General features: G+C 43.5%; 1 protein-coding gene across 2 annotated transcripts in view; it reads right to left on the bottom strand.

Moving 5' to 3' along the window:
- Positions 1 to 20282, bottom strand: part of cacnb1 (calcium channel, voltage-dependent, beta 1 subunit) — a 28464-nt gene that overhangs the window by 6691 nt on the left and 1491 nt on the right. Inside the window, exons 2-10 of one of the 2 annotated variants that reach the window (XM_078797421.1) lie at positions 18381 to 18467; positions 8483 to 8602; positions 8280 to 8402; positions 8031 to 8167; positions 7891 to 7958; positions 5583 to 5743; positions 1175 to 1255; positions 1041 to 1099; positions 838 to 947 (exon numbers count right to left, since the gene is read on the bottom strand). In XM_078797421.1, coding sequence (XP_078653547.1) covers positions 838 to 947; positions 1041 to 1099; positions 1175 to 1255; positions 5583 to 5743; positions 7891 to 7958; positions 8031 to 8167; positions 8280 to 8402; positions 8483 to 8602; positions 18381 to 18467 — 946 coding nt within the window. Of the gene's footprint in view, positions 1 to 837; positions 948 to 1040; positions 1100 to 1174; positions 1256 to 5194; positions 5224 to 5582; positions 5744 to 7890; positions 7959 to 8030; positions 8168 to 8279; positions 8403 to 8482; positions 8603 to 18380; positions 18468 to 20282 lie in introns of both variants that reach the window. The other variant, XM_078797422.1, reaches the window with a different exon arrangement.

Raw genomic sequence — 20282 nt, 5'->3', positions numbered from 1 at the left:
TTGCTGTAAAAATCAATAAAAGTTGACCTTTTATGATGATAGTATTTTATGAATTTTTTATATAAGAACGCATTTTTTTTTTACAAGAATAAAGTTAAAATAACTGGAAAATGTAAAAAAAAAAAAAAAAAATCGGGGGAAAACAGCTGTAACTTTAAATGAGCAAAGTCAAAATATGAAAAGCAAAACGTTGAACTGGAATGATAAAAAACTTCACATTTTACCAGAAAAAAATTGTAATATTATGAGGGAAAATAATAGCATAGAAAACAATTTTTTTTTAAAATATTATGTGAAACAAACAACACAAAATAAATAGGTTGGGGATTGATATTGTATTTTATATGATAAAATACATTATAAAGTTATTATTATGCATTATAAAATCCCTTATAAATGATGGGAATAAGGTACAATTAATTAATCTTAATAAATTAATTATTAATTATTAAATTATTTACGAATACATTTTTTATTAAACATTTGATTAAATTAATTAATATTAATATTTAATTAAATTCATTAATTAATATTAATATTTAATTAAATTCATTAATATTAATATTTAATTAAATATTTTAAAGATTAAAAAGATTAAGATTAAAGATTAAAAAAACTAACGCAAAGACCAGAATTGGTAATAATAATAATAATAATAATGACACGTCACTAATGAGCATATGCTTTATAAAGTATCATAGTGACCCTTCCATCCTTTCATATTTCACGATGTGGCCCTCGCCGGACAAGGTCTGAACCCCCCTCCTCCCCCACCCCCACACGACGCAGCGTATGATGATATGACGAAAATAAATATTCGGTGTTGTGTTTGCTTACCCAGGCTGGATCGGGTGCTGGAGCGTTCGATGATGGTGTGCTTGCTGGGATTGTTGAGGACCGAGCGCTTGGCCAGCGAGATGTCCGCCGTCACCCGCGTGATGGATATCCTGCCACAAGCGAGGCAGTCGGTTGCCGGGATACCAAAAAAAAAAAAAAAAAAAAAAAGCGGTGTGCAAGGAGTGAGGTGAGGCGACACCTACCTTCCCTCAAACTTGTGTTTCAGGAAGTCAAAGAGAGCCTTCTGCATCATGTCGGTCACCTGACGGTATAGCGGCGGGTGTTAGATGAGCCACTTCATTAGGCACAGCTGCTTCTATCAAGCCGGCGTTCTCACCTCGTAGCCTTTGAGCGACGGTCCGACCAGGATGATGGGTCTCATGGAGGGCACCACGTCATAGGGGGGCACATGCTCCATCTGGGAGAGCGCACATACGCACGTGCACGTGTTTAAATACACTTCCCGAATCATCCATTCATCCATTCATCCATTCAGCGTAGCTTTTAGCATCTTTTGATTTAATGGCTGCCGTGAGGACACACAGAGCTAAGTTCTAATTCTCCACGGACGCCGTCTCACTTAATTAAAGTCTGCATAATTTAAGCACCGGGGGTCAGGGTGGGGGGAGCTGCCTTTAATCATGGCCCACATCATTAGGTACACCTGGATACTATAATGAGAGCTAATTCATCACTTAAGAAGGATTTTTATTGGCTGGCGGTTGGAGTTTGATGTGACGCGGAACTGCAGGATGTGTCGAACGTGGCGTGGAGAAAACCCACGCACACACGGGGGTGCGGGAGGGACATGCAAAATCGACACAGAGATGCAAAGCGGGAAATCGAACCCAGGTCTTCCCCATCTCCTGACTGTGGGGCCCTCACTCAATACAGTTTAATGCTAATGCCGCATTATTCATTCATTTTCAACCTCTTATCCTCAGCTGGAGCCTATCCCAGCTGTCTTCGGGCGAGAGGCGGGGTACACCCTGGACTGGTGCCCAGCCAGCCAATCATAGGGAACATATAGACAAACAACCATTCACACTCCAATTAAACAATTAACCTGCAATGTGAGGAGGAAACCAGAGTACCCGGAGAAAACCCACTCATGCACGGGGAGAACATGCAAACTCCACACAGAGAAGGCCAAGAGTGGAATTGAACTCTGGTCTCCTATTTGTGAAGCCTGTGTGCTAACCACTCGGACACCGTCGTGCAGCCCCTAAAAGACTTTATTTCCTTTTATTTACAAATTTGGAGAGTTTAAAAGTCAATATAGGGGTGTTATTTCATGTCTAGAGGGCTCTAATAATGCTTAAATATTCATTCATTTTCTACAGCTTATCCTCACAAGGATTGCCGGGGGTGCTGGAGCCTATCCCAGCTGTCTTCGGGCGAGAGGCGGGGTACACCCTGGACTGGTCGCCAGCCAGCCAATCACAGGGCACATATAGGCAAACAACCATTCACACTCACACTAAACAATTAACCTAGCATGTTTTCGGAATGTGGGAGGAAACCGGAGTACCCGGAAAAAAAAACCCACGCATGCACAGGGAGAACATGCAAACTCCACACAGAGATAGCCGAGGGTGGAATTGAACTCTGGTCTCCTATTTGTGAAGCCTGTGTGCTAACCACTCGTACACCGTCGTGCAGCCCCTAAAGCCCCTTTATTTCCTTTTATTTACAAATTTGGAGAGTTTAAAAGTCAATATAGGGGTGTTATTTCATGTCTAGAGGGCTCTAATAATGCTTAAATATTCATTCATTTTCTACAGCTCATCCTCACAAGGATTGCCGGGGGGTGATCTCAGCTGTCTTCGGGCAAGAGGCGGGGTACACCCTGGACTGGTCGCCAGCCAGCCAATCACAGGGCACATATAGGCAAACAACCATTCACACTCACACTAAACAATTAACCTAGCATGTTTTCGGAATGAGGGAGGAAACCGGAGTACCCGGAAAAAAAAAACCCACGCATGCACGGGGAGAACATGCAAACTCCACACAGAGATAGCCGAGGGTGGAATTGAACTCGGGTCTCCTATTTGTGCAGCCTGTGTGCTAACCACTCGGACACCACCGTGCAGCCCCTAAAAGGTTTTATTTCCTTTTATTTACAATTTTGGGGAGTTTAAAAGTCAATATAGGGGTGTTGTTTCATGTCTAGAGGGCTCTAATAATGCTTAAATATTCATTCATTTTCTATAGCTCATCCTCACAAGCAAACTCCCCACAGAGATGGCCGAGGGTGGAATTGAACTCGGGTCTCCTAGCTGCGAGGCCTGCGCACTAACCACTCAACCGGATTGCGCATTACTGCTTACAAATTTTTAGCAATTTCTGCCACTTCCTGTAGACATTTTCTGTAGGTAGACCGCACGTAACGTTTTGAGGAGATGAATATAATCATATAAAAGGAGCGTGGGAAACACATGAGACTTAAAGACACATACATCGCCCACACGCAGATGATCCACGCCGTAAAGCCGATTCTTACAGTATGAGTCACGACCGCAATGATTCATCCGTATAAGCGCCGCTGCTTCTTTTTGATTTCCCACAAAGACCGGGGGGGAGGGGGGGGTGAAAACAATGTGTGGCGTACGTACTGACAGCATGATGTATGCGGTGAGGTAGCACGCCGCCGCTACATTGTATGACATTACGTTACATAAAGACCATTTGGCCTCATTTGCATCCATGCGGGCTATAAATACATATTCTAACGGGTCTGAGCGGGGCCAGTGCTGGTGGAGTGGTGTGCATGACATGGGTGTATTAATAGCGTTAGCAGGTGCGCAACTGGTGGCCCGCGGGCCAGATCTGGACCAGGAATGACATCAGAAGGGTCCCTGAGTTCAGTTTAAAACACCGGAGCATTTGATGAGTGTTGCTCAGCAAAGCGCTCCTGTCATATAGAGGATCTTTACCCAGAGTTCTTGCAGCAGATCCTTAAAAACAGCACTTGGATCTTGGACTAGCGTTTTCGAAATAGGTCCTTTAGAAATACATGAGTGCTCCTGTAATATTGAGGATCTTTGACGAGAACTCTTTGCAGTAAAACCTTTAAACACAGCCAGCCGAGCGCTCCTGTCATATAGAGGATCTTTACCGAGAGTTCTTGCAGCAGATCCTTAAAAATAGCACAGCACTTGTGTCATATCGAGGATCTTGGACTAGCGTTTTCGCAGTAGGTCCTTTAGAAATACACGAGCGCTCCTGTGATATAGAGGATCTTTACCGAGAGTTCTGGCAGCAGATCCTTAAAAACAGCACAGCACTTGTGTCATATCGAGGATCTTGGACTAGCGTTTTCGCAGTAGGTCCTTTAGAAATACACGAGCGCTCCTGTGATATTGAGGATCTTTGACAAGAACTCTTTGCAGTAAACCCTTTAAACACAGCCAGCCGAGCGCTCCTGTCATATAGAGGATCTTTACCGAGAGTTCTTGCAGCAGATCCTTAAAAACAGCACAGCACTTGTGTCATATCGAGGATCTTGGACTAGCGTTTTCGCAGTAGGTCCTTTAGAAATACACGAGCGCTCCTGTGATATTGAGGATCTTTGACAAGAACTCTTTGCAGTAAACCCTTTAAACACAGCCAGCCGAGCGCTCCTGTCTTATTGAAGATCTTTGACTAGTTATTTGCTATCGAGGACACCTTTGACGAGAGTTCCTTGCAGGATGATATCAGCATAAAAATGTAATATCGGTCGACATCGGTATCAGATTTGTACCTGATCATGAAAAAAATGCTGGAGATATGTCATGTTACACGTATCGTTATCGGAAATTGAGAGTTGGAGAATATCGGCATATCGTTTTTCGGCAAAAAAGCCAATATCAGACATCGTTATTCTTAATGGATGACATAATCATCAAACTTATTTGTCCATACGATGCACACAGAGAGCAAATAACGCGGAAAAAAAATTGTAGCATGAGGCGTTCAGGCACACTCGTAATTGTGAGTGTTGGCGCTAATTATTTTTCTTTTCAATTCACGTGCCCCCTATGACAATGGGCGTACCCCTGTGTGAATGCGCAGCCCACTTTGGGAACCCAGCTATGTTCCCTGATGTTCCCACATTAGGGGTTCCACTCAGCCGACACAAAAGGAGACGAAGGCGCGTCGTCGGCCGCATCAACGCTAACGAGATGTGCTTTGGACGCGCACCTGCAGCGTCGCCATGGCAGCCGTCGAGGAGGCGAGACCAGGCTGGGCAGGTGATGAGTTTAGAATGCATGCTTTTTACTCCAAAATAAGAGGAAGGGGGACGTGAGATGAGGATGAGGATGAGGATGAGGAGGAAGCGAGTGCGGTTAGCCAAGGAGAGCCCACTCACCGACTTCTGTTTCTGTTTAGCCGGGCCGCCTACGAAGCGAAGCGTTCCACGGAACACACACACAAAAAAAAGAGCAGAGTTAGTTCTCGGTAGGTTAGCACTGGGGGCCGGGTGCGGCGGGGGTAGCGGGGCTGGGGTTTTGTAGTTTGTAGCTCCTCCCTCATCAGGCATGTTGTTAGTTTAACTCCTCCCTCAGGCCTGTGAAGGGTGGGAGGGGCCAAACAGTGTTAAAGGTCAGGGCAGCAGGGTTAGTGAGAGGCATCCCGGAAGAAGGAGGAGGAGGAGGATTGGGGGCAAATGCAGGCAGGTGGGAGGAGGAGGAGGAGGAGGTTGGCGAAGGTGAGCAGCATCCAGCACCCCCCCCCCCCCCCACTCCGTTAAATGTTACCTTCTTAAAGAAGGGCAGCCGGTGCGTGTTGGCCTGAGGTGACGTCACGCTGCCGGACATGCCCTTGGGGGAGCGAGGGTCACCCTGCGACTCAGGGAGCTCCTCGGCATCCAGGTCGAGGGGGTCTACGTCAAAGGTCACCGTGGACGTGTCCACGTGCGCTGGTGACGGTGGTGTTTGTAGCGGGGGGGGGGGGGGGGGGGGGACGTAATAGTGACAGAAATGAGGAAAAAAGGAAGATAGAAGACAGAAGACATGTGAGATGAAATCAACAAAAGCATGGACCAATCACACTGGAGAAAAGACAGGAAATGACATTGACCAGAAAAAAAAAAATGTCAGAGCGTCTCTGGAAATTGCAGTCGTCTGTGGATGCTGAGAGAGGCTGTACACAAACCCAAATGTCAAAAGGAAGAAATGAACCAGGACGTTGGTTAATATACACAATCTTATCAGTAGGGGCAGGCCTTGATGTGCCCCTCACTCTGACAATTCATGGATTATTAATTACAATGAAGTCACCGCCTTCGTTTATATACATTTTGCCTACTTTATAGTTATGTCAGACACTTTTTTCTCGGCATTTTACACACTTTTTGTGTACATTTTTTAATTATTTTTTGTGGCGCTTTTCGTTGGTATTTGGGGCACCCTCAATCCACCCATTTTCTATATGTATTTCAGACAATTTGTACACATTTTATATGCATTTCATAGGCATTTTGTATATTTTTTTAGACTTTTTGCATGCAATTTCCTTCACATTTCCTTTCATATTTTTAGTGAATTTCTGAGAGCAAAGGTGTGCCTTTTCCTATGCATTTTATGAGTATTTATACATGATTCATAGACATTTGGTTGGCATTTTATTGTCATTTTGTCTGTATTTCATAGCCGATGTATTAAGTACACTATTTCATCAGTATTGCAAATATTTTTTTTTTAGCATTTAGTAATTTTCAAGACATTTCATAGACTGTATATTGTGTTTCATTGGCATTTTTAGCGAATTTTTTTTAGAGATTTCACAAGTATTGTTCACGGGCATGAGCACACGTGTTATTTGCCTTTTCCTATGCATTTTTATGAGTATTTATACATGATTCATAGACATTTTGTTGGCATTTTATTTTCATTTTGTCTGAATTTCATAGCTGTTTTAAGTACAGTATTTCATAAGTATTTCAAATACTTTTATTTAGTAATTTTCAACACATTTTTTAGACTGTATACTCTATTTTATTGGCATTTTGTGTGTATTTCCGAGGCGCTGTGTACAAATTTTTGCCAGAATTGGTTTGCATTTCTGACACAGAGACTTTTGCATTTTTTGCAAAAATTTTTGCACTTTTTTTTGCACTTTTGCTTAAATTTCAGTGCAGACTTTATGCACGTTTAGCATATTTGTAGGCATTTCATGCACATTTTTTGCATATTTTTTCTATTTTACATGCAATTTTCATAAGCATTCCACACATATTTCAAAGGCCTTTCGCATAAACTTGACAAATACACTTATACACTTTTACTAGCTAGTTTTAAGATACCCTTTTTTGCCATTTTGTCCATATTTAATAGGCACTCTGCCTGGCTGTTTTAAGTACAGTATTTGCTATACTTTTCTTTGACATTTAAATAAATTTCAAAGACATTTTATACACGTTTTGCATGTAATTCCTACAGATTTTGTACGCATTTCACTTCCCAATTGGTATTTCATAGGAAAAAATGTTTACAAAATAACTTTCAATGCATTTCATACACTATGTATGCATTTTGCATACATTATTATACTATATTACAATACCCATGACATGTGTGTGTGTATGAAATGTGTAGAAAATGTCCATAAAATGCTAAATTAAAGTCAAAAAGTTAATTAGAAAGTAGAAACGCCCCCTATGGGCTGTTATCGGACACAGAGTAGCGATGTAGCCCCGTTTCGTTATGAGCTGTGTTTTTTCTTTGTCGTTTGAGTTGTCACGACGCCGTGAGCCTGTAAGCTTTTCTCTCAGCACTCACACAATTAAAGGAGAAGCGTTGATGTGACAAGAGAGCCGTCATTAGAGCAACAGAAGCTGAGTGAATACGAAAGAGCTGAGAAGAAAAGAAGGACATAAAGAAGGAAAAGGGGCGTGGACAGGGTGGTGGGAGGTGTGCGGGGGAGGCGGTCTCCCCATGTCTGAATCCCGTACGGGATGTTTCCGGTCGTGAAGCTCTTGTGTGCGTCCTATCCGATACTTGACCTGCTGGTTCACGCTCTCATCGGCCAATTAAGCTCTTCATTAAACCATAAGCGGGATCTCACCTGTGCCGGGCGGGGTGGGCCTGCGGGTTCCCGTGGCAACATCCAGACTGGAGCTTCCGCCGGATTTACTGTCAAGAAACACAGACACAGGTTAGAATCCTCGGATTTTCTTGACGAGGTCTTGACTTGCTAACGCTAACCTGGAGCTGAGTCGGTTCTGCCTCATCCGCTGCTCCTGCAGGAGGCGCGTGTTCTCCAGTTTGACCGGGCTGGGGATGAAGCCCACCTCGCAGCCCTCCTTCACCAGGCGCCCGATCCACCAGTCGTTATTGTACTTCTGTGTGCGGAAACAAGACGGCCAGACATTACTAGCCGATCGAGGGCCGCGGTAAATGAGAATATTTACTCATTTTATGTCTCATTAATCATGAATGAAACAAGAATGTGACCTCTTTAATATGTAAGAAGTCTTTGGCTTCGAAGGATATGGCCATGCCCTGCACGGGAACGTCATCGCTGGGACCCGGGTTGTAGCCCACATTAGTCCGCACGGCAAACGCCACAGGTTTTGTCTAAACGGTAAAGACAAAAAAAAAAACGTTCATTAGCACCGTGACGGCGAGCATTAAACCGAAAGCGCTAAAACTCTGACCTTTGCTTTCTCGAGCGTGGCGAGGGCCTGCCGGTCCGCCTCCTTCCTCAGGGCCTCGGGGTCCTCCTCCAGGGACACGTCGGAGTCCGACGGCCGGCTCGTGTAGGAGTCGGCCGAGCCCTGGCGAACAAATGTGAGATAGACGTTACGGCTTCCTAATTGCACGTCCATGTTAGGATGTGAGGACCTTGTGGCGCTCATATCGGCTGAAAGATGACTCGGCGTAATTTGAGGTGCTTTGGCCGCCACAACAAAAGCAGATTCAGCCATGCGGATAAACCGTCTTGCACCGCTATGCATAATAAAGGGAGTGGGCGTGGCCAATATGCACACAATTTCATGTGATATTCCTGCGCTTAAGTTTAAGCTAGCTCAAAAAGTTGTGTTTGGATTGTGCAGGTGTACCCAACAACGTCACACATGGCGCTCATGCCGACCGACCGACCCTTAAAGGAGACACCCGACCCACCGTCATTTTTAAGCATCCACCCGTTTTATATAACGCAATCTCTCATTTTCATAACTCCTGTTTGTATTTATTTTTAATTTTCGCCGCCTGGTGTTGTTGTAGGAGGTGCTGACAAGAGCGCCGGCTATGCCCGACGTGCCAAGCAGAACAAGTGAGTCATGAGGTGTGGGCTTCCGAAATAGAGGTGAGAGCGCTCCAAAGATGACATAAGCCACACGGACGCAAAAAAAAAAAAAAAAACAATGACGAACAATTCCACCCCTGCTCGGAAGAAAAAAGTCGCCGCACGTGTCAGACAAGAGCGGCCATTATCGCTCCCCATGCGCCGTTTGTTGATAGATTTAGACGTTTAGACACAAGCGAGCGGCTGCAGGTGACCCGGTTTGAGGGGGCAGCTTGAGTTGGTTAAGTGGCGCGTACGTGCTAAACAAAGGCTAGCGCGGTATCGACGTCAACCGTGATGCCATCGTTTTACAATCAGAAGGGATTGAAGACTTTTGACGAGGGTTCGACTTCCATCAGTGGACCGTTCCGGTACCTCAAAAGTTGATGTTATTGTTGATACAGACTTCCTGTACATCATTATTATAATTCATTTTGTGCATTTCTGTGTGTTTATTTATTGCAAGTATAACTTTGTAAGCATTATCATTATTATTATTATAATAATTATTATTAAGGAGACGTGCAATACCGCAGGAAAAGCGAATGGTACTCAAACTGGGACGTACTAAAACCAAGGTTTCTGGAGTGTTTTTTTACGATGGGACTCATTTTGTGCATTTCTGTGTGTTTATTTATTGCAAGTATAACTTTGTAAGTATTATCATTATTATTATTATTAAGGAGACGTGCAATACCACAGGAAAAGCGAATGGTACTAAAACTGGAACGTACTAAAACCAAGGTTTTCTAGTTTTTTTTTACAGTGGGACTCATTTTGTGCATTTCTGTGTGTTTATTTATTGCAAGTATAACTTTGTAAGCATTATCATTATTATTGTTATAATAATTATTATTATTAAGGAGACGTGCAATACCGCAGGAAAAGCGAATGGTACTCAAACTGGGGCGTACTAAAACCGAGGTTTCTGGGTTTTTTTTACAGTGGGACTCATTTTGTGCATTTCTGTGTGTTTATTTATTGCAAGTATAACTTTGTAAGCATTATCATTATTATTATTATTAAGGAGACGTGCAATACCGCAGGAAAAGTGAATAGTACTAAAACTGGGGCGTACTAAAACCAAGGTTTCTGTTTTTTTTTTTTACAGTGAGACTTATTTTGTGCATTTCTGTGTGTTTATTTATTGCAAGTATAACTTTGTAAGCATTATCATTATTATTATTATTAAGGACACGTGCAATACCGCAGGAAAAGCGAATGGTACTCAAACTGGGGCGTACTAAAACCGAGGTTTCTGGGGTGTTTTTACAGTGGGACTCATTTTGTGCATTTCTGTGTGTTTATTTATTGCAAGTATAACTTTGTAAGCATTATCATTATTATTATTATTAAGGAGACGTGCAATACCGCAGGAAAAGCGAATGGTACTAAAACTAAGGCGTACTAAAACCAAGGTTTCTGGGTTTTTTTTACAGTGGGACTCATTTTGTGCATTTCTGTGTGTTTATTTATTGCAAGTATAACTTTGTAAGCATTATCATCATTATTATTATAATTATTATTATTAAGGAGAAATCGGATCAGGTTGCAAACGTCTAATGCTACCGAGAGCTTTGAGGATTTGGTTACTGGATGCCTCGGGGATGCAGTAGAAAGTGTGTGTGTGTGTGTGTGTCCATGTCTTTAATGTCCCGTGCCGCGTTTCATTAGCGTCCTGGTCTCTTTGTGCGCTTCCAAACCAAACGGCAAACACCAACATGTTGATTCTAGCTCAGCCACCTGTCGCATTGTGGCGCTCCGCAGACTCATGTGTAGACACTCCCTGTTGCCGGGGCGACAGCAAACCCCACCTCCCCTCCTCGCTAACTCACACACACACACCATCCATCCCCACTTCCTGTTTGAGCTCCACTCTGGCGGCGGCGGCGGTGGCGTTCCCGCGTGTAATGAGGACGCCACCAGCCGCCCCCGCTGGCCAGCTCTGAGTCATCTTCTGGGAGCATCCCGACACGGGGAAGTTTTAATGGCCGACTCAGCGCGCGGGGGGGGGGGGTGTACCAGAATAAAAAAAATGTGTGGATGACGTCGGAGACAACTGACAAAAGTTTGAGTCACGCAGCCTCGTTGAGCGGAGTCGCTCGCAGAGGAAAGAGGCGGATGTGCGACCTTGAACGCAACCAATCACACATGAACGCCGTTTCCCCAGTCTTCTGACTCTCGTCTTCCGCTCTCGTGTCAACTGAGTCGTGTCTCTAATTTTAAGCCGCTTGCTTCACTTCGCACACAGCACCCCCGGTTCAAAATAGCTGCGGGTCACATGACCGCCCCGGCGCCTCCCTATTGGCTCTTTGGCACCTGCTGGAGACCCCCGCGGTGCCATAGTAACCACCTCAGGCACTGGGAGCTGCATCCGTTGTGTTGGTGGTGGAGGAGAGAAGAAACTTGGGGAATTATGAAGCTGATATTTCATAACAACGTCCATATTTAGACCAGAGACTCCCTAAACTCTAGCCTAAATCCACCAATGTAGCTAAACATGCATCCAAACAATATCTACTCCCAAGTCTGTAATAATTCAGTCAAAATCTCAAGATAAATAATAAAATATAAGTGTAATATCTTTCAATGCAAGTCTTGCAATTTCTAGTCTTTGGAAATTTAGGTTAGACCTAATGTCATTTAATCCATGTCTCAAACCGAGTTTAAACCAGATCCAAAATCCAATGTACAGACACTCGGTTTAAGCTTACAGCCATTTAGTCCAAGTTTAAGGCCTTTAAGGTTGGCCTTAAACTTGGCCTTGGCCTTTAAGACTAAGTTTAAGACTAAGTTTTAAATGTTTAGTCCAAGTCTTGGTCCCAATCTAAAGCAAATCAATTCTGGATTTGTTTTTTTTTCCTATTTGAATCCAAATGTAGGGAACTGTCCAACATACATTTTAGATGTTGAGTGTCAACACAGACTTCCTGTTTACATGCCAGCTGTTGTTAGCATCTCATGCTAACATTTAAGGTAAGATGCTACTGTCATGTCCCAACCATTCCATATCCATAATTCTCGGAACGACTGATAAGGAGAGAGAAGTGTCTGATGTATGAAAAATTCACAAATTCACGTCTGAAGTTCATGGCTGGGGGCTGCAGGTAGACATTTTTTTTTTTTGCACTGTCACAGCCATGTCGCCATGGCAACAATGTCTGAAGGGGGTGGAGTTGACTTGACATGTATGTCAGTCACGGATTCCCGTTTTGATCTTGCAGAATATGCATACAGTATGCTATAAAACACATTATGGCAGGGGTCTCAAACACGCGGCCTGCGGGCCAAATGTGGCCCTCAGGACACTAGTTTGAGGCCCCCCGCCTTGATATGAAAGTTTAATGTTAGTTTGATACCCAGAAAAAAATTATTACGTTTGATTAATGTTCATGTTAAAGGTTAAATAACTGTTAATAGTTATCCTCCCTATTCGTGTGGAAGTGGTAAGTTTTTGGCGATTTAAGTTTAAAGGAAATAAATTGAAGGCTACCGTTTAGGTCGCTAGCTCTCTAGTTTGCGAGTTAGCATGTGTCTCAAAACCCTGCAGTTGCGCAATATGTTGTAAATAAAGAGTATAAATGTGACTATAGTCGTGTTTTGTCACGTCTACAGGGCTCTAATAATGCTTTGTTCATTTTAATCTGAAAAAAATAATTTGTCTACCCGCCAACTATATGTGGTTTCTCAAGTTTTTATTATTTGCTGTTTTATTATTATTATTATTATATTTATTTATTACTGATTGATTGATTTTCTTTATTCTTGATTTGTTTATTTATCTTATTTTGTGCAGAAAAATAAAAATTAAGATATTTGAGAACAGTGGAATGTTTTATCAGAGCTTTTATTGCAGAAAATTGGAACCAAAGCACTGAAAAAATTTGTATATTTTTCTGTTTTTAATAAATGCGTTTTTGTTTTTTTTTTGGAAAACCTGATGTGGCGCAGCCTTGCCCAGACCCTCGCTCCAGTGGCCCCCAGTTAAATTGAGTTTGAGACCCCTGCATTATGGGTTCATATTTTTTTTTTTAAATAATCAATTATTTAGATATTTTTCAAAGAATGTTGCTTCATATTTTTAAGAAAATTCCATAAAAATAACACAAATAGTTGCTTAATAGTGAAAACAGCCTGCATCCTCTCTATGGAATTTTTGACTGGTTTCTGCTACTCGTGAGCTCCAGGGTCAAGTCCTGGAGATTCCCTCAGACAAAACCACCCAGAATGAAGACCCAAGTCCACCTTGTCCTACAGTGTAACGTATCCCCCATGAAATGGTCCCGCTCGACCAACGCGCATAGCAGCAGAGGCAACCGGTGGGACTGGAGGTCTAAATTAAAAACCCAGCGCCTTCCACAGCAGCTGCGGGCGACCCAAAATGGAATCACAAAGCAAGCCCGCCGACCCACAGATACGGCGCTATCACAGGACACGGGCGGCAAATTCATACTTTCCCGGTTCCGTCTCGTTGCCCGCAAGCCGGGGCTTTGAGTCTTTGCAACACAAAACACGCTATTAGTCCAACACACGCTAGCTAGCAGTCTAATGGATGTTAGCGACGTCTTACCACGGCAGGCCGCTGAATATACTCAGTCCTCTCCATGCGTCCTTTGCCACACTCGCCTCACCGCGGCGAACCCAGGGTGTGGGTGGGTGGGGGGCACAGACAATGCCGTGTGTGTGTGTGTGTGTGTGTGTGAAGTGACAACTAGTGTGTGTGTGTTCGCCTGACAAGTGCATACATGAGCATAGAGATCCAGAAAAGATGTGTGTGTGACGCTCTCTTAACCTCCAACCCCTTCACTAACCCCCCCCCCCCACCCTCCTTCCACCTCCACAACCCAAAGGAACGTGAACCTTGTGTAAAGGAAGGGAACTGGAGCCGGTGGGAGGGGGGTCGGGTTGCAGGACTTGTGCTACATTCGCAAACTGGGGAAATATATTTAGCCCCTGCCCGGCAGGAACGGGGGACGTGAGCGCGCCGAGGCTAAGGAGGCGGCTTGGTATGCGGCCGTCAGCCACCCAATGCCTCAACTGACGTGGGACGGGGAGGAGGCAGTGCCCGGGGAAACCCCCCCTCCCTTCTCCGGCCCGCTCTCTTTTGCCCCCTTTCTCTTGTGGACGCACAGAACTAAAACCACAGGAATACACAGAACCCAGTGCTTGCCCCCCCCCTAAGACACACATGAGACTGAAGGTCTAAAGGTCCTGCTCGGTTTTGTGTAAAGTCCAGATCAAATCTTAAGTCATGTGATCTAAAACATGTCTCCAACTTATTTGATCCACGTCTTTTGGTCTAGATCTAAACCTAGCTCATGTCACAGACAAGGTATTAGGTCCCGGTCCTTTAAGTAAAAGTTCCGAATTATTTGATCGCATTTAACGCTAATGTGAGGTTGTGTGATCCATCCCGAATTCAAGTCTGACGGCATTTTGTTCAAGTCCAAATTAAAGCGAGTCATTTTTTTCTGAAAGGCAATAAGTCATCTGGTCCAAAGTCTAAAGACGATCTAAGGACATATTGGCCAAATATCAATCGTCAACTCAAGTTCAAAGTCATTTAAAGTCTTAGTCATTCAGTCCAATCTAACTCTTAAAAGTCTTGCTGATTTGTGGTTAAATTGCAGAGTTAAAGGACGTCAGGGTCTTGCACACTGTCATCAGGGGTCCCAGATGGACCCCAAAATGGCAGAAAATGCCACTTTGTAGAGGTGTTGATTTTTTCAGTTTTTTTTTTCATTTTTTTCAACTTGCTGAAAATGCACTTTTCAGCTCTGAAATCAACTGGAAACCTTGCACGCTGTCATCAGGGGTTCCAGAAGGACCCCAAAATGGCAGAAAATGCCACTTTGTTGAGGTGTTGATTTTTTTGAAAAAAAGGTAAGGGGTTAGCCTTTTGTTTTTTCATTTTTTCAACTTGCTGAAAATGCACTTTTCTGCTCCGAAATCAACTGGAAACCTCTCACACACTCATCGGCTTTCCAAGAAGGACCCCAAAATGGCAGAAAATGCCACTTTGTAGAGGTATTGATTTTTTTGAAAAAAAGGTAAGGTTAGCCTTTGGTTTTTTTCATTTTTTCAACTTGCTGAAAATGCACTTTTCTGCTCCGAAATCAACTGGAAACCTTGCACACTGTCATCAGGGGTCCCAGAAGGACCCCAAAATGGCAGAAAATGCCACTTTGTATAGGTGTTGATTTTTTTTAAAAAAAGGTAAAGGCCTTTTTTTTTTTTTTTTTTTCATTTTTTAAACTTGCTGAAAATGCACTTTTCTGCGCCAAAATCAACTGGAAACCTCTCACACACTCATCGGCGGTCCAAGAAGGACCCCAAAATGGCAGAAAATGCCACTTTGTAGAGGTGTTGAATTTTTGAAAATCGCTTTTTTGTTTTTTTTTTCATTTTTTCAACTTGCTGAAAATGCACTTTTCTGCTCCGAAATCAACTGGAAACCTTGCACACTGTCATCAGGGGTCCCAAGAAGGGCCCCAAAATGGCAGAAAATGCCACTTTGTAGAGGTGTTGATTTTTTGAAAATTGCTTTTTTGTTGTTTTTTTTTCATTTTTTCAACTTGCTGAAAATGCACTTTTCTGCTCCGAAATCAACTGGAAACCTTGCACACTGTCATCAGGGGTCCCAGAAGGACCCCAAAATGGCAGAAAATGCCACTTTGTGGAGGTGTTGATTTTTTTTTAAAAAAAGGTAAGGGGTTAGTTAGAGTTTTGTCTGTCGAAGGGTTGCCCTCTGGTGGGCACGCAGGACCCCGAGCCAAAGCCTGGAGTCCTGTAGCTGATGACAAGACCGTCAGCAGGGCGAGGGTGAAGGAATGGCCATCCACCAGTTGGCCAAAGTCAGCAGTAAGCAGGGCTCTGCTGGGATTCAGATGTCACCACACAGCGGAGCTCCAGACGGCAGCCAAGACCGCTCACAATGTCCTTGACCGAGAGCCTCAAGTGCTCATAATTTATCTTTGATTAAAAAAAAAAATGAATGGTAGTGTTTCCGACATATCAGCACACGTCACCTTGTTTAACCAATCAGCAGCACCCGCCGTGAAAGACGGTATTCTTATGCTACTCCGCTGTGTTTTGGTTGAACTTGACACGCGGAACAAGGCTACGCAAGCACATACAGTAGGCCGCGTTGACGCCCACGCACACAAACAGAAATCCATCTAAGCGCCGTACACCCCCCCCCCTTCCCTTCGCATCTCCATCCCACTGTGGCTGCACACAGAGGGAGATTCAGTGGCCCGGTTTCCATGGAAACCAGGCCCAGTGTATCAGCCAGCCAGCCAGCTCCACCGACGGCTGATTGTGGAGCTTGTGTATCTATCTATCTGTGTGTGTGTGTGTGTGTGTGTGTTGAATGTGAGTATGCTGGTGGTGCGTAGGTGTGTGTGAGACTGTCAAGCCTATCTATACGGGGGCCTCGCTTTGAGGCAAAAAGAAATAGGGCATATGTATAAAACCTATAGGGTGCCTACCAGCACTTCTTTCGGTGTCAGGGAAAATAAGCGTACACGCGTCAATAGGTCGCGTTAAACAGTCGTTAAACGACAACAGAAGCCTGAGAAAGTCCAAATCTTTAGGAAAAAGGAACAAAGCCAGCAGTTGGTTGCGTCATAAAGTCCGTGTCTAAATCTTGTACTGATTAGAGTCTAAAAAAACAATCCGAACTTCAAGGCATTTGGTCCAAGTCTAAAGGAAATACCGACTAATTTATTCCAACTAAACATGTCTGACGTCATTTAGGCTGAGTCCAAAGTAAAGATTTAGTGTGTCATTCTGTCAACGTCTCAAGTCTAAGGTTGTCTCCAGCAAGTCCAAAGTAAAGCTGAAGCTGAAGCTAGGCTAAAGTGAATGACTAAATGCATGAGTTAGTCTAAAGTGATCTGGTCTAAGTCTCTTGAATCTTTGGTTCTAGGCCACGTATGTAATTATGATCCGAGTTTAAAGCAAGATTCTGGTAAATTAGTCCAAGTCTTGGACAAACATCAACAATTTAAAGCCCTGATTATTACCCAAGTTTGAAATATTTACTCTTAAGTCTAAAACAAGACAAAAAGTCTTAGTCCAAAGTCATTTAGTTTGAGTCAAATTTATTTTAGACAATTTAATTCCAAGTCTAAGGAAATACCGACTAATTTACTCCAACTAAACATGTCTGACGTCATTTAGGCTGAGTCCAAAGTAAAGATTTAGTGTGTCATTCTGTCAATGTCTCAAGTCTAAGGTTGTCTCCAGCAAGTCCAAAGTCACCGAGTCAAGTCTATTGGATCTGAAGCTCGGCTGAAGTGAATGACTAAATGCATGAGTTAGTCTAAAGTGATCTGGTCTAAGTCTCTTGAATTCTTTGGTTCTAGGCCACGTATGTAATTATGATCCGAGTTTAAAGCAAGATTCTGGTAAATTAGTCCAAGTCTTGGACAAACATCAACAATTTAAAGCCCTGATTATAACCCAAGTTTGAAATATTTACTCTTAAGTCTAAAACAAGACAAAAAGTCTTAGTCCAAAGTCATTTAGTTTGAGTCAAATTTATTTTAGACAAATTAATTCCAAGTCTAAGGAAATACCGACTAATTTACTCCAACTAAACATGTCTGACGTCATTTAGGCTGAGTCCAAAGTAAAGATTTAGTGTGTCATTCTGTCAACGTCTCAAGTCTAAGGTTGTCTCCAGCAAGTCCAAAGTCACCGAGTCAAGTCTATTGGGTCTGAAGCTAGGCTGAAGTGAATGACTAAATGCATGAGTTAGTCTAAAGTGATCTGGTCTAAGTCTCTTGAATTCTTTGGTTCTAGGCCACGTATGTAATTATGATCCGAGTTTAAAGCAAGATTCTGGTAAATTAGTCCAAGTCTTGAACAAACATCAACAATTTAAAGCCCTGATTATAACCCAAGTTTGAAATATTTACTCTTAAGTCTAAAACAAGACAAAAAGTCTTAGTTCAAAGTCATTTAGTTTGAGTCAAGTTGAGTCAAATTTAGTTTAGACAAATTAATTCCAAGTCAGAGGTGTAACAAAAACATGAAATCGATAGGTTCAGTTGATAAACCGAGTCTAAAGCCAGTTTTAAATTACGTACGATGTTTAAAGCTATTTTAGTCCTGCTGCTCCAAGTCTTAGTTAGTATTTGGGGTCAGTCTTGGGGGCGGCGGGGAACATAAACAAACAACTAATCGTGATATTAGGACGCGGCTCCAAATGGCGACCCCACCTACGGGCGTCAGGGAGAAAAAAAAGATGGCGTCGTTACCTGGCGGACGAAGCTGTTGGAGGTGGTGTCAGATGAAGTGCTTCCATCTGAGCGCTTGAAGCGACTCTTCCTCTTGGCGTACTTGCCCTGACGGAGGAGTAGAAGAAGAAGGGGGGGGGCAGACAAAGAAAAGTTATTGAGTTGTTGTGCTGTGTGATGGGAGTCGAACGATAACGCCGCGTATTAGTCCTGGTTTCTCATGTTCTCTCCTGCAAGCCTCTAATCGCATTGACGGACCCCTGCCAAACGCTTCTATCCGCGTTGGGCAGAGGCCGCTCATTACATTAGCGGCCCACCCTGCCCACATCGCCATGGTTACGCAATGCCGAATAATTACGTTTGCGGGGAGATGGCCTGTTCTGGTGACTGTGCGCGGTGGAGAGACGCCGCTGCATGAGAACAAAGCAGGCCGACGAACGGTGTTGATTGACAGTGCTAGCATCACGCTCACATAACACCACGCTAACGAAATCATCAGAGCTACGGACTCCATTTTAAGATGCGTAGTGAAGCCTGACTTGTTTTTGTTTTGTTTTTTTATTTCACACAAAGTTGTTCTCCGTGAAGTGGTGGGCGAATACAAGTTACCCGGCATACCTTGCGGCAAGGTAAGCATATGTGGCATCTATTATGTTAGACAGAATTACAGTACAGTGAACATTTAAAAGTGGATCAAGTGTACAGTAGTGTCTCGGAGACACGCAATCTAAGCTCATTAGCATTAAAGCTACAGACACACAAAACGGCGCCCTTACTAAAAGCAGTTCCAGCGTCAACGCTAACTAATTGTGGCACCTCTGAGACACATGTAAGCGCCAGTAACTTAAATGGATGATTAACGATGCAAGCACACGGGGAGGGCGTGTCCGGGATGGAAGCGGCGATGTGGCGGCTTCCTGTCAGGAAAAAGAAGGGCAGGGAAATGCCAGAGGCAGGAAGGGCGGTAAACGATGTTCTGCCAGATTAAAATGTGTTGTATAATTCAAACGAGGAAGTGTTTGTTAAAGAGGAAGCGTGGAGGGTGGCAGGGGAAATACCCCCCCCCCCCGGGCGGCAGCTTCAAATGGGATGGAATCACGCTCCCCCACCCCCACCGGATCCCATCAGCGGCGTTAAACTCTCAGGTGTAAATGATGTTGATTTTGGATATCCGCTTCAAGATGGCTGCCGTTTTCGTTGACTTTACACTTTCAGGTTGTTTCTCTCTTGTGTCATAACAGGAACGCTACTTGTTTTGACTGCAAGAGAGGATGAAAGATGGAGGATGGAGGACATGGAGAACTTTGAGGGGGCTGAGAGGATGAGGGGGCTGGTAAGTGGGAGTCAAGAGGAGATAGAAAGCAGGATTTGGCATGCTAGGAAGCGCTGTTGAGAAACGAGCGTGCTCCGCGTGGGTGTGTTTGTTCCAGTTTTTTTTTTTTAAAAAAACAAAACTCAGCGGTGTGTGTGTGAGTGTGTGTGTGTGTGTGTTGCCCACTCCACTCCCGAAAAAGCTTGTGCCTATTTGTGGCTTTCCGCGAGGAGTGACACTGTCGACAGGTGAAGAGCATCACTGGTGTCATTGACGGTAACGTGACGGAAGAACTCATTTCAAACATCCGGCCGCCAGGATACGCCCACTGGCCACATTATTAGGTACACCTGCACAATCTCACGAGCCTGTTAACAAAGATGATATTATATCCTGTGGTTTTCTTTTTATTTTCATGTACTGCATGCTGGGTGACAATGAATCATGCTGATTATAGATGAAATATTAATGAACCATAACATTTTTATTTTGTATTATATTGTCATTCATATGTTTGTGATTTTTTAAAAAATAAGTCAGTTAATTCATTCTAATTTAAAATTATAAAAGTAAATTAAATTATTAAAGTGGACGCAGCTTGATATAGAAAA

This window comes from Doryrhamphus excisus, linkage group LG16 (assembly GCF_037039965.1).
Source record: "Doryrhamphus excisus strain RoL-2023G ecotype Guam linkage group LG16, RoL_Dexc_Guam_v1.1, whole genome shotgun sequence".
Taxonomy (NCBI): Eukaryota; Metazoa; Chordata; class Actinopteri; order Syngnathiformes; family Syngnathidae; genus Doryrhamphus; species Doryrhamphus excisus.
This window is presented reverse-complemented; position numbering and strand designations above follow the sequence as displayed.